Source organism: Capra hircus, chromosome 9, assembly GCF_001704415.2.
Source record: "Capra hircus breed San Clemente chromosome 9, ASM170441v1, whole genome shotgun sequence".
NCBI lineage: Eukaryota > Metazoa > Chordata > Mammalia > Artiodactyla > Bovidae > Capra > Capra hircus.
In genome coordinates, this window is record NC_030816.1 from 2749870 (window position 1) to 2762022 (window position 12153).

At 36.8% G+C, this 12153-nt stretch overlaps 1 protein-coding gene across 3 annotated transcripts in view; it reads left to right on the plus strand.

Moving 5' to 3' along the window:
• MYO6 (myosin VI) overlaps window positions 1–12153 on the plus strand; it is a 159579-nt gene that overhangs the window by 142803 nt on the left and 4623 nt on the right. The window contains exons 31-35 of one of the 3 annotated variants that reach the window (XM_018052881.1): window positions 1004–1042; window positions 4656–4759; window positions 6013–6144; window positions 8937–8963; window positions 11539–11757. In XM_018052881.1, coding sequence (XP_017908370.1) covers window positions 1004–1042; window positions 4656–4759; window positions 6013–6144; window positions 8937–8963; window positions 11539–11757 — 521 coding nt within the window. The remainder of the gene's footprint in view (window positions 1–1003; window positions 1043–4655; window positions 4760–6012; window positions 6145–8936; window positions 8964–11538; window positions 11758–12153) is intronic. The other 2 variants (XM_018052882.1, XM_018052884.1) reach the window with 2 other exon arrangements.

A 12153-nucleotide genomic window follows, 5' to 3' on the forward strand; every position in this document is an offset into this window, starting at 1 on the left:
GACAGTAGTCTACAATTATTTATTTTATTACATTTTATTTATTTTAATATGAAAGTGCTGACTCTCAACTATAGACAAACAGTAGTTACTCAGATGTTTTCACATACACATAGAATCACCATGAATGCAACAGCTACCGACGCAACTTGATGTGAGAAACTTGTTTTGGTCAGTTAAATGCCATGAGATCTCCTTGATGATCAGGGCCCGGCTCTGAGCCCTGAAGCAAACACGGCCATATTCTTTTCTCTTGATTTTTTGCTGATTTATAAGATTTTTGAGGTTACCAGAGTCTGATGAATAGAATGAATGAATGATTGATTATGAAGGAAGAGAGCAAAGCAGGAAAATAAAGTACTAATGAAGCTGATGAATATGATTACATGAACATTCCATTACACAGCATTAAGCAGATTTTGAGAAAAGTTACAGTCTTCTGGTTAATAAAAAAAAGTAAGTTTTTGCCTTTGGGAAATGTTTATCCTTGGAAGGTCAGAACACTTCTGATCTTTAATTTAACAAGTGCTTGATGCATTTGAATTTTTTTAGGCATGCTTTAATTTAGAATTTTAGAGTTTTGAGCACATCAGGCTCTTATTTAAACTCTGACATAGTAAAATAGATCATTTGGTGTACCGCCATTATGCCCTAATTAATATTTACCAAGCAACCCCAGTGCAAAAATCCTTGTACAGATTCTGAATTCCACCAAGTTCCCTGTTTGCATTTAGAACATGCTGATTATATTCTATACATAAAAATATCACAGAAGCATGGCTCTCATGAGACATTATCCAAAAGTTTCTACTGCAAAAATGAAGTTCAAATAACTTTAACTGGATTTAAACAAAAATTTTGTTGTATTTTATGGCTACAAAAAGTGTATTACCAACTTTTGCAAAGTAAAATAATAGTGTATGGTTACTAAAGCAATAATCTTATTGAAATTTTCATTATACTTTTATATAGTTGTCTTATATAACTTGTAATATTTTTCTTATAGGGAGCAAATGGCGAAAGAGATGTCAGAAATTTTGAGTAGGTTAGTGCAGTGTAATTTGGGGAGATCAGTGTCACATCAAAATCATATTTTCATCACTTGGACCAGAACCTGTTACATAGAGTAGCCTGTTCTTCCCACGTAAATTTCCTGTACAAGTAATGTCACTCTGCCCTCTTCCCACACTAACGTAGAAAAAGGTAAAAAAAAACACAAAAACCAGAGCTCCTGTAAATTGGCCTTTTTCAGTGGGGATACGACTGGTGTTCGGGCGGGACTGTCGCTTGTTGCTGGTGCTGTTGCACTCACCTGGGACCCCACCAGTTCAGCCTCAGTCGGGGAACCCTTCCTGTCCTTGTGACAGAAGGGACGCTTTGAAATGCCCCCTGAGGGTGGTGCTGCCCCCTGACTGAGACCCACTCTGCCTGGGGAAGGAAAGAGAAGTGAGGAAGTGTGTGGCCCAGGTCCCTGCCCACCACAGCACAGGGATGGAAAACCAGGGTGGAAAAGCTGAGCCACCGAGGGATAGGGCTTCCCAGCAGGATCTGGTCCATTATCACCTGGATACGAATCAATAACCTTTTAACTTTCAATTCTGAACTTACAGAGCTAATTGAAAGTGTTCAAATTAATGTTTTTTTTTAAAAATCAAAGTCAATTTTGTCACTGCCTTACTCTGTTGTTCACATGATTGTCTTTATAACAAGTCTAAATAATCAGTCATTGAAAGTGAACCTTCATTTTCTATCTTAATACTTCCAAAGATGGGGGGAGCATTTAAGTGAATTTGATTTATGTACTTCTTAGGATGCTGAATATGCTTTTTAGCAGGTGTATTTTTCTCTGAGGTAATATGAATTAAAAGTTGGTAACAGTAAAACCATATTTCAAGCAGTAATAATTTGAATTCAGTGTGATTTTTAGAAGTATCAAAATACATCTTATGTATATCAACATCTCATATATATTCTGACCATCTATAAAGCTGTATATTGTGTAGAATCACTTTCTCTTTCAAAAGGAAAGAAAACAGCAAAAACGCATAATTTGAGCTGCCTTTCTAGAAAAGACTGGTAGAAGAGCTAGGAAGAAAAGATAATTTTTTGGTTAAACTTATTGAATGGTGGTTTCAGATTGCAGGAAAGAAAAAACAGATATTTGAATAATGTTAAAAGCATAGTTTATTGTTAAGGGTAATAGAGAGAGCTTGCTGGCACACAGCTGGCTCTTTTTGAGCAAAGCATTTACGAACAAAAAGCTCTGTGAAGAATGGCCAGTTACATGGCTTATGAAGAAATTCTGCAGTGAACTTGAAACAGATTGTAACCGTGAAAATGCAGGAAGGACTAAACGGGCACACATTATTCTTTAACTTGGCTTATAAGTGACTGAAAATCGTCAGGTCTAACAGTTTTTAAGTATGTAGAGTGAAGTATGCTACTTTTTATTCTCCAAAAATGCATAACTACCCCTTTCGAAGAGTCAAAAGTACCTTGTTTCAATTTTAAGCTTAGCACCGAAGGAGTAATTTTATTTCAGGAAGGACGATTCATATTTTCAAGCATCATTTTTAAATAACATTAGTCTCATTAAGTGTCTTATGTCTTGGTTGCTTGCCATGTTTGCTGTTGTCTTTCAAAATGTAAAATGCTGAGAAAATATGAGGTCATTTTGAACATTATACCATGGTCATCCCTCAGGAGCATTGCTGTGAAACAGCTTATCCCATTTAATTTTTAAACTATTTATTATTTTACTTTTTATATTGTAAATACATGTATTTTATTTTTTATTTCTTTCTATTTTCCCACTCAAATGTTCCTACCAGTTGGGGCATGTTATAGTACTTGTACCCTTTGGAATCTCCGTTATCTGTCTCATGACCTACAACCATTTTCCTGTAATTTACTAGTTGTCATATTATTACTCACTGAATACCAAGATGTGGTTTTATCTGCTTATAGAACTTTTCAAACTTTTGACCTGAACTCAAAAGTCACAAGAGTTTCCAGGCTCCAGCAGCTCTTCTGGAGACTTATGCAAAGGGTGGCAGTTTGACTACTCCCCTGGGGACTTGTAAATATCCAGACATTCAGGGAGAATCTGCCAGTAGGAATGGTTGGGGCTTGGTCATCTGCAGCTTACAACAGTCTGCAGGTGACTGGCCCTTAACCCGTCACGTGCTTCTAACGATCTTAAAGTATGTGATTTTTTAAAACAATTTTCGATTAAAGTATAGTAGGTTTACAGTATTGTGTAAGTGTATAGCACAGCAGTTCTGTTTATACTTTTTTAGATTCTTTTCTAGCCCATGGATGGGCTATCCACTCCAGTATTCCTGGGCTTCCCTGGTGGCTCAGCTGGCAAAGAATCTGCCTGCAGTGAGGGAAACCTTGGTTCGATTCCTGGGTTGGGAAGATCCCCTGGAGAAGGGAACATCTACCCATTCCAGTATTCTGGCCTGGAGAATTCCATGGACTGTATGCTCCCTGGGGTTGCAAAGAGTCAGATACAACTGAGCGACTTTCACTTCACATAATCACATAATACTGAGCTTAGTTCCTGGGCTATACAGTAGGTCATTGTTGGCTATTAATTCTATACATAATAGTGTGTATATGTTAATTCCAGCTTCTCAATTTATCCCTTCCCTAGCACCTTTTCCCCTTTGGCAACCATAAGTTTGTTTTTTGTGTCTGTGATCTTTTTCTGTCTTGAGAATAAGTTCATTTGTGTCTTTTTTTTTTTTTTCTTTTAGAGTCCATATATAAGAGATATCACTTGATATTTGTCTTTATCTGTCTGACTTAGTACAATAATCTCTAGGTCCATTCATGTTGCTGCAGATGGCATTTTACTCGTTTTTATGGCTGAGTAATAGTCCATTGTATCTATTAATTATACCTACATCCTCTATCCATTCATTTGTCGCTGGACATTTGGGTTCTATGTCTGGCTGTTGTAAATAACTCTGCTATGAACATTGGGGTGCATGTATCTTTTCCAGTTATGGTTTTCTCTGAATATATGCCCAGGAGTGGGATTGCAGGATCATATGGTAGTTCTGTTATTAGTTTCTTAAGGAACCTCCATAGTGTTCTCCATAGTGGCTGTACCAATTTACATTCCCACCAACAGCATAGGAGGGTTCTCTTTTTTTGCACATTCTCTCCAGCATTTATTATTTGTAGACTTTTTGATGATTGCTGTTCTGACTAGTATAAGGTAATACCTCATTGTGGTTTTGATTTTGAGGAATATATATATATATACACTATATATATATAAATGTATTAAGTCTTGATCATATATCCATGAGTTAAAATATTTAAACAGATGTGGGTAAAATATTTAAACAAGTATTTAAAAATTTTAAATTTAAAAATATTTAAATCAGAACTTCTGAGTCCATGGTACTAGAATATTGGAATCAGAAGTTCCAATTTAAAATCTAATACAAAAATGATGCAGTGGAAAATTTTAATTTGCCTGGGCATTCCATAGTATACCATTTTTAATCTCGTCTATTAAAGATAAAAAAATTATATTTTCTAGTAGTTGTTTCCACCTTGCAAACTTAGGTTCATTTTCTTGCCTATTTAGTCAGTATTTTGTGTTTCCAGTTTCAATATGTAAAAATGTGTAATAATTACAGAGGCCCTGCTGTACAAGCCACCAAGGCGGCTGCTGGTACCAAGAAACACGATCTTAGTAAGTGGAAATACGCAGAACTCCGAGATACCATCAATACTTCTTGTGGTAAGTGTACAAGGAGGATGAAAAGTGGGACGGTTCCATAGCTGGCAAGTAAATACCTAGATTGGGGTGGGAATTTTTTTCATATAAATTAGTTGAAGCCATTCTCTTTTTACTCACACCTTGCGTGAAGACCTAGTTTCTTCACAAAGCTAAAAGACAGATATTAAGTTAAATTGATTTTGCAGGCCAGAGAGGAAGAGCACAGAGAAGTTACAGTTAGGGCTGTATCAGTGACTGACTCTCCTAACATGTGCTTCCTGGTGGCTCAGACAGTAAAGAATCCTCCTGCAGTGTGGGAGACCTAGGTTCGATCCCTGGGTTGGAAAGATCCCTTGGAGGAGGGCATGGCAACCCACTCCAGTATTCTTGCCTGGAGAATCCCCGCGGACAGAGGAGCCTGGCAGGCTACAGTCCATGGGGTCACAAAGAGTCAGACACGACTGAGTGACTAAGCACAGCTCAGAGCACTCCTGTCATTATTCGTAATAGCTAAATGCCTGTGTATCAGACCCTTTTGGTCTGTGAGCTCAGTTGCTTCAGTTGTGGCCAACTCTTTGCAACTCCGTAAACTATACCCCTTCAGGCTCCTCTGTCCATGGGATTATCCCGGCAAGAATTTTGGCCCATAAATGTAGAGTGAAAAATGGCAGTGGAGGTTTTCCTTTTTAAAGCTGTTTTTCTTCCAACAGAACTGAGTAAAATACTGTATCCAGGGGATCCCACACAGTTGTGTTCACGTGTCAGTCATAGTATTTGAATTTGGGACACTGTAACTAGGACCTCAGACGTCATAGCTGTACAGGATGCCTCGCTGTTGTTTTTTCCCTTGTCACTGAATTTATCTGCATAATTACAAATGTAAGACATGTGGTGCTTTTAAATCTAGCTTATATTCGAGCATAGTGACTTCATATTCTGTTATTCTGGTCTATGACCTTGGACAAATGACTTAACCTCTCTGATCCAAGTTCCTTATCTATAAAAGACCTGTTTGGTCCAGAGTTCTTGTGTGGAGTAAAGATATAAGATAGTAGTTATGCATAAGAAAATGCTCTGTAAGTATTAAAAAATAGTATTACCATGAAAGTACTCATCTTTGGCAATAATTGGTTTACTTTTGATTTTGTACTGTTAATTTAAAAATGAAACCTTCATTTAAAAATATGTATGTTTATGCCAAAGAATAATTATGCTAGAGAACTAAATTAGGATGTTAATTGCCTTTTTTTTTAATCGTTCTATGTACCTGATAGATATTGAGCTCCTGGCAGCTTGCAGAGAAGAATTTCATAGGCGACTAAAAGTGTATCATGCTTGGAAATCCAAGAACAAGAAGAGAAATACCGAAACAGAACAGCGTGCTCCAAAGTCTGTTACTGATTATGGTAAAAACACATCTGTACTTCTGAATGTTCCAAAGTATATGTGTATAATTACATGTAACGATGCATAAGGCATTTGGGTAAAACTCTCCAAGTTTCCTCTTTAGAACTGTGGGTCCACTGAACCTAACACAACCATAGTGGCTTATCTTTCAGAGTATTATTTCTGTTGGGTAAATAATAGTTTAAAGTCATATTTTTTTACAAGTATTGAATTTACTTGTTAAGATAATTTCTAGGGGTAAGAATTGCCTCTCCTGAGGAAGTTGTGTGATAATGCTGTAAATACATATTCTTTCCACATATGCGCATACAGGACATATGTAAAGATTAAGTGTAGAAATATAAAGAGTACTATGAAAAAAGAATATTTATTGCAAATGCTGCTGCTGCTAAGTCACTTCAGTCGTGTCCGACTCTGTGTGACCCCACAGACGGCAGCCCACCAGCCCCCGTCCCTGGGATTCTCCAGGCAAGAACACTGGAGTGGGTTGCCATTTCCTTCTCCAGTGCATGAAAGTGAAATTTGAAAGTGAAGTCACTCAGTCATGTCTGATTCACTTTATAAGACTGTGAAAATATAAGAGTGAGAAACAGTACCTTGGTTTAGAAGAATTTTCCCGCAACCAGAATTTGATTTTTTGACTGAGACCTAAAAATGAATCTTGCTACTTTGCTGTTCTAAAGGCAAAGCTGTATATGTGAAATTGGGGAATACAACAGAAGAGTCATAACCTAGTAAAAGCACATACTAGCTTTAACATTAAGTAAGAATAACTGTGAGTTGTAATTTCAGTCTTAATAGTTAGAATTTCATTTATTCAACTTGCTACAGGAGCAGGTAATTAGGTTAATTCTGGTTAATGTCAAGATGACAGCTGTTAATATCTTTTTTTTTAAAGAGGTATATCCCCAATTCTTGATAGTATAGTTTAGCCATGCGTGACCCAAGCTGACTTAGGAAATGAGCTCATGGTTATATTTTGTCTCCTTACTACCTTCCTAGCAAATAAAACAATGTTTGATGAAAGGCAATTAGATGGTAAAATTTAAGTGTTTCTAAGCTGTTGCAAAGATTAGATTGAGGAAGGGACGTGCTAGTGACTGCTTATGGGTGTCGTCAATCGGAATGTCAGACTCTTGAAAGAGCAGTAAGCTTGCCTTGCGACTAAGAGATGGCAGGTGGAAAGCCCTCTAAACATTGCTCATCTGTAACTACCACACTCTTCTCTGGTTTAAAACTTGGTCTCTGGGAATTGAAGGTGACACAGTGATTCCATTCTCTGTTCACTGTCTGTACCATGTTCCTACCACCGTTGCTGTGTTTTGTGAAAATGGCAAAGGAGTATTCTTTTTAGCAATAATCTTTAGCTGTAATGTTCTAATCATGACCTTCAACTGATTGACTTTCATTATGTTCTATTTTAAAATTTATACATCTGAATGATTGCACTTCTTTAAAGAAATAAATGTTATCATATTTGACATCCACATTTTTAATTAATATGTAAGTATTTATTGTATTATTGTATCAAACCAAACTTTGGCACCTTACTCAGCCAACTTTGCCCCAAAAGGAGCAAATAAAATGTGTCTTACCTTACTGGTTCCCATACTGTTTCCATTCATAATGTACCACTGGGAAGAACAACAGAGTAGATTAAGAAAATTTCCCAAGGGTCCCATCTGGTATGTGAACAAAACTAGGACTTGTATATGGACATACTCCACATATGTGTAGTCTTCAGAGAGTTTTAATTGAACATGGTGCATTTTCAGGGTAAATGTAACTTCTGCTCTGAAAAGTACATTTTTCTTTTTCTTTTTCTCTCATGTAAAATTCATTCTGACACAGGAATACAGTTAAAAGGAAAGGTGACGAGCACCAAGATGCTTAACAGCTTATTTGAGAAAATTCTGTTCTCCAGGAGGTTTCCTAATGGTGCAGCTGCTTGACTTATAAAAGCAATGGCTCTGCAGTTTAATATTTAGAAGGATTAGAATTCCTTAATTGGAGAAAGCAAAATGATGACAACCTAGCGATGACAAAAATACAACCTTGGTGTTGCTACCTTAAAGAGTAAGACGTTGGCAACTCATGATTAGTTCTGAAGAGTTAGGAATTGGGAAGCTCAGAAACCCCTTTCCTTTTGCTCTAGTAGGGGAGCATGCCCCTCAGCACATTTACCCTGGAAAGAGGCTTTCGGAAATAATTTCGGGGGGCAGTAGCAAATTACCCAGTAAAGATTTATATTTACTTGCTTGAAACAGTGACTTTGGAGAGTAGTTTTATTTCATCGTCCCTAACTAAAAATGTTGTCAGCTTAAGATTTAAGACAGTGTGAAGAAATTAAAACCTGCTGAGTATAATGTAAGTGTGGTAGTACTTTTTCTCTATATGAAAAGCATTTTTAATGAATTTATGAGTTATTCTCTTTTTTTCCTCCCCTACAAAAATTCTAGTAATACTTTAATGGTACTCTCATGTTGATTATTAAGTTGCTGTTTTGGATGTTTTTTTGGATATTGCTGTGTTTAAAAATTAAATTTCGGTCCTCTTTGTATGTTTATCAAGCAGGATGTCCCCCAAACATAATCAAAATAGATTTTTAAAAGTTGGAAAGCAGCATCTACTTGTAGGTTATTGGAGTAGCCAGGAGTACTTGGCTATGGATAGGGAATTTATCTGTTAGTCACCACCTCCATTGATGGGAAATCATTATGAATTAGAAGAATGCTTATTTAACATTTTTGGCATTTTTATCTTTTCTTCAACGTAAAATATTTGTTCACAGATTTTGCACCATTTTTGAACAATTCACGTAAGTCAATGGGTGGTTACTCATGAGCTAACTGGAAGATGGGTTAAAAATATAAAGTACTAACTTTTTCTAAACATTGTTTTGCTACAATTTTAAGGTGAATCATAGTACATTAATTTTGGTTTATATGTACTAAGATACTTAATTTGAGATAGTACTTTCATTTGGATCACTCCAAAATATATTTGCAGAAAAAAATTTAATTAATCTGTTATTTTATCAAAGTGCTCAGTCGCTCAGTCATGTTTGACTCTTTGTGACCCCATGGACTATAGCCAGGCTTCTCTGTCCATGGAATTTTCCAGGCAAGAATACTGGAGCAGCTCACCATTCCCGGCTCCAGGGGATCTTCCCAACCCAGGGACTGAACCTGCATCTCCTACTCTAGCAGGTGGACTCTTCACCAGTGCTCCACCTGGGAAGTCCCTATTTTACCAAATTGCTTCCTTTTTTAAAACCCTAGCATTTTAAGCTGAGTATATACAATTCTTATTGTAGCAAAACTCTATCTTAATAAGCAGCTAGTCTTTTAGAATAAAGACTAACTTTAGGTGCTGGTTTCAAATGCTCTAATAGTATAAGGATTTCTGTCCAAAGAGATTTGACTTTCATGTGATAATGTACACAGCTTAATAGAATACTTCTTACTAGGAAGAGAAGATTATTCTGATACTTCTATAGCTTCCTATGATACATGTTTTTTGATAATGTAAAAATCTTTGAGTCATCTTAGTGTACAGTAAATTTCTTCTAGAATCAGTTGAACAGTAATGATTTGAATATGATGCCATATTTATTTGCCAAATGGTTGCACATAATTATTTTTTACTGCTTCTAGTAACTTACAAACTTAAAGATTTGAAACATTTTCGTACACTTTAGAAGAACAATTGAATGTGAAAGAAATAGTTGTTTAGAAGATTAGTTTTAAGCTTTCCACATCTGTATCTTTGTACTTTTCCAGATGACTGTTCATTTCCAGGCTTCCCAAATACAGTTTGCTTTCTCACATTAGTAAAAAAAAAAAGCCATCCAAGGCTTTCTGTTGGGTTTCTTAATTTTATCCAACAGGAGATTGTTATTTTGAAAGAAAAAAAGTAGGTTATACTAATGTGTGGCCATTGGTATCTAGTATGTTTTGATCAGTAGGACCTTGTTTTCTAATTCACTGTTTAAGATGGAAGGGAGGGTTTTTTCCTTTTAGTCCTTTTAATAGACTGTTTTAGTTTTGAGTTAGTGTATATCCTGAAGAGTAGCTAGTTTTTAAAACTCGAAGTGGAAACACTGAACTGTAAGTTGTTTTGAGGGACTAGAAATGAGAGGATAAATAAGCTCATCTCTGGTAACATGCTGAAGGTGGTACAGCTGTTTTAAATCACTAATAAAGCTGGGACTCTCTTCTCATAGGCATATACAACTTTGCTAACTGCTTTTTGCTTTCTGTTGTTTGCACAGAAATAAATTCCGCTGCTCTATAGCTTTTGCTGTTGGTGCAAGAGGTAGAATAAGAGTAATTTCATCCTTTCAGTACTTGGAAAGTCTTACAAAAGCCATGTGACTGTCCTTGACTTAGACATATAAGTTTTCATTGACATACTTGGTTTCAGTGAGATTCTTAACTGAGCTGCAGTAAATGATTGGTCTACCTTTAAGGTTGTGAGTATAGAGAATATCAAGCAGATTTACCATAATTATGCTCCTGAAGATGTAAAGTCATTGCCCCAGAGAACTGTGTGTTTTCAGGAAAAAAAAAAAAAAAACCAACCATAATGAAAATTGAGCAAGGGAAAAGAGGTTACTGTGAGCTCAATACTCAGTGTTAACAGAAAAGCAAGGATTTTTCTTTTCTATTGGCAAAAAGAACCAAATATTATACACGTTCCACTTACTACAATGGATTTCATTCCAAGAGAAGTCTAATTTCAGAGTAAGCAAATCTGAGTGAAAGTTCATGCTCACTGTTGCAGTTTTGTTGTCATGAAGTTTTTAAATGTTATTCATAAAATATCTGTGTTATCTTGGCCATTTTAAATCCCCAAATCAGTTGGCAAATGAGAAAACTTTTATGTCTTTCACTTCTTTGAGGAAATTGTGGTTGAATTGTCTAATGTTTAGAATCCCTTAGATTTGTAAGATTGCTATTTGTTTCATCATAAATCGCCCCATAAAAATCATTCTGCAGTGTTCGTATGAACTCCTTGGAGGAAAACTGTAAATCTAGTAAACAGAACTAGTTTGCTTTCCTGCGTGTGAGTTCATTGCATGAGTTCATTTTAGGTAGGGATGCAAGCATTTGTGGGAATTGCTGGGGGCTGCTGTTGTTATTGCTGCTGCCAGTGGTGCTGGTGGTGTGGTGCTGGTGGTTGGGGTGTGTGTGGGGGGAGAGAATATTCTAAAAAAAAAAAAAATCCTGCTTTGAATTGTATTCATTTGTAGAGAATTCATATTTACATTTTGTTTTAAATTCACTATTAGGACCCCCTGTCTCGGCTTAAAAAAAAAATTGGTAGTGCATTCTAGGATTAAAGACTGCTTACCTTATCCCTTGGGTGACTGTCCTTATTCCCTGTGACAGCTCAGCAGAACCCGGCAGCCCAGCTCCCTGCCAGGCAGCAGGAGATCGAGATGAACCGACAGCAGCGTTTCTTCCGCATCCCATTCATCCGCCCCGCAGACCAGTACAAAGACCCGCAGAATAAGAAGAAAGGCTGGTGGTATGCCCATTTTGATGGACCATGGATCGCCCGGCAGATGGAGCTTCATCCTGACAAGCCCCCCATTCTCCTCGTGGCTGGTGTGTACAATTCCCATGAACAAACATTTATAAAGCAGAAAAGTAGTGCATACCGTCTGAATGAAATGGGCTCAGGTAATTATGCAGTGAAGTTCAGGGCTGAGGAATGGAGTTTTGCAGTTAAATCACATCAGTTGAGGATAACTTATTTACAGCGTGGAATCAATCATTTGGATTGTGTCCTCGTGGAGCACACAGAAACTTGTCTGTGTCCTTTTCGTATCTAATTATATAGGTTGCCTTGTAGTGGTTTAAGGAAATGTGGCATTTCTCTTAACCCTGGTAACTTGTTGGACCACCTGCATCCTCACTATATTCTGAAATGGTGTGCTTGGGGGAGGACGCATTTCTTACTGGTGAATTTATGAAGCAAATTTCAACCTTCGAGGAAGGAAA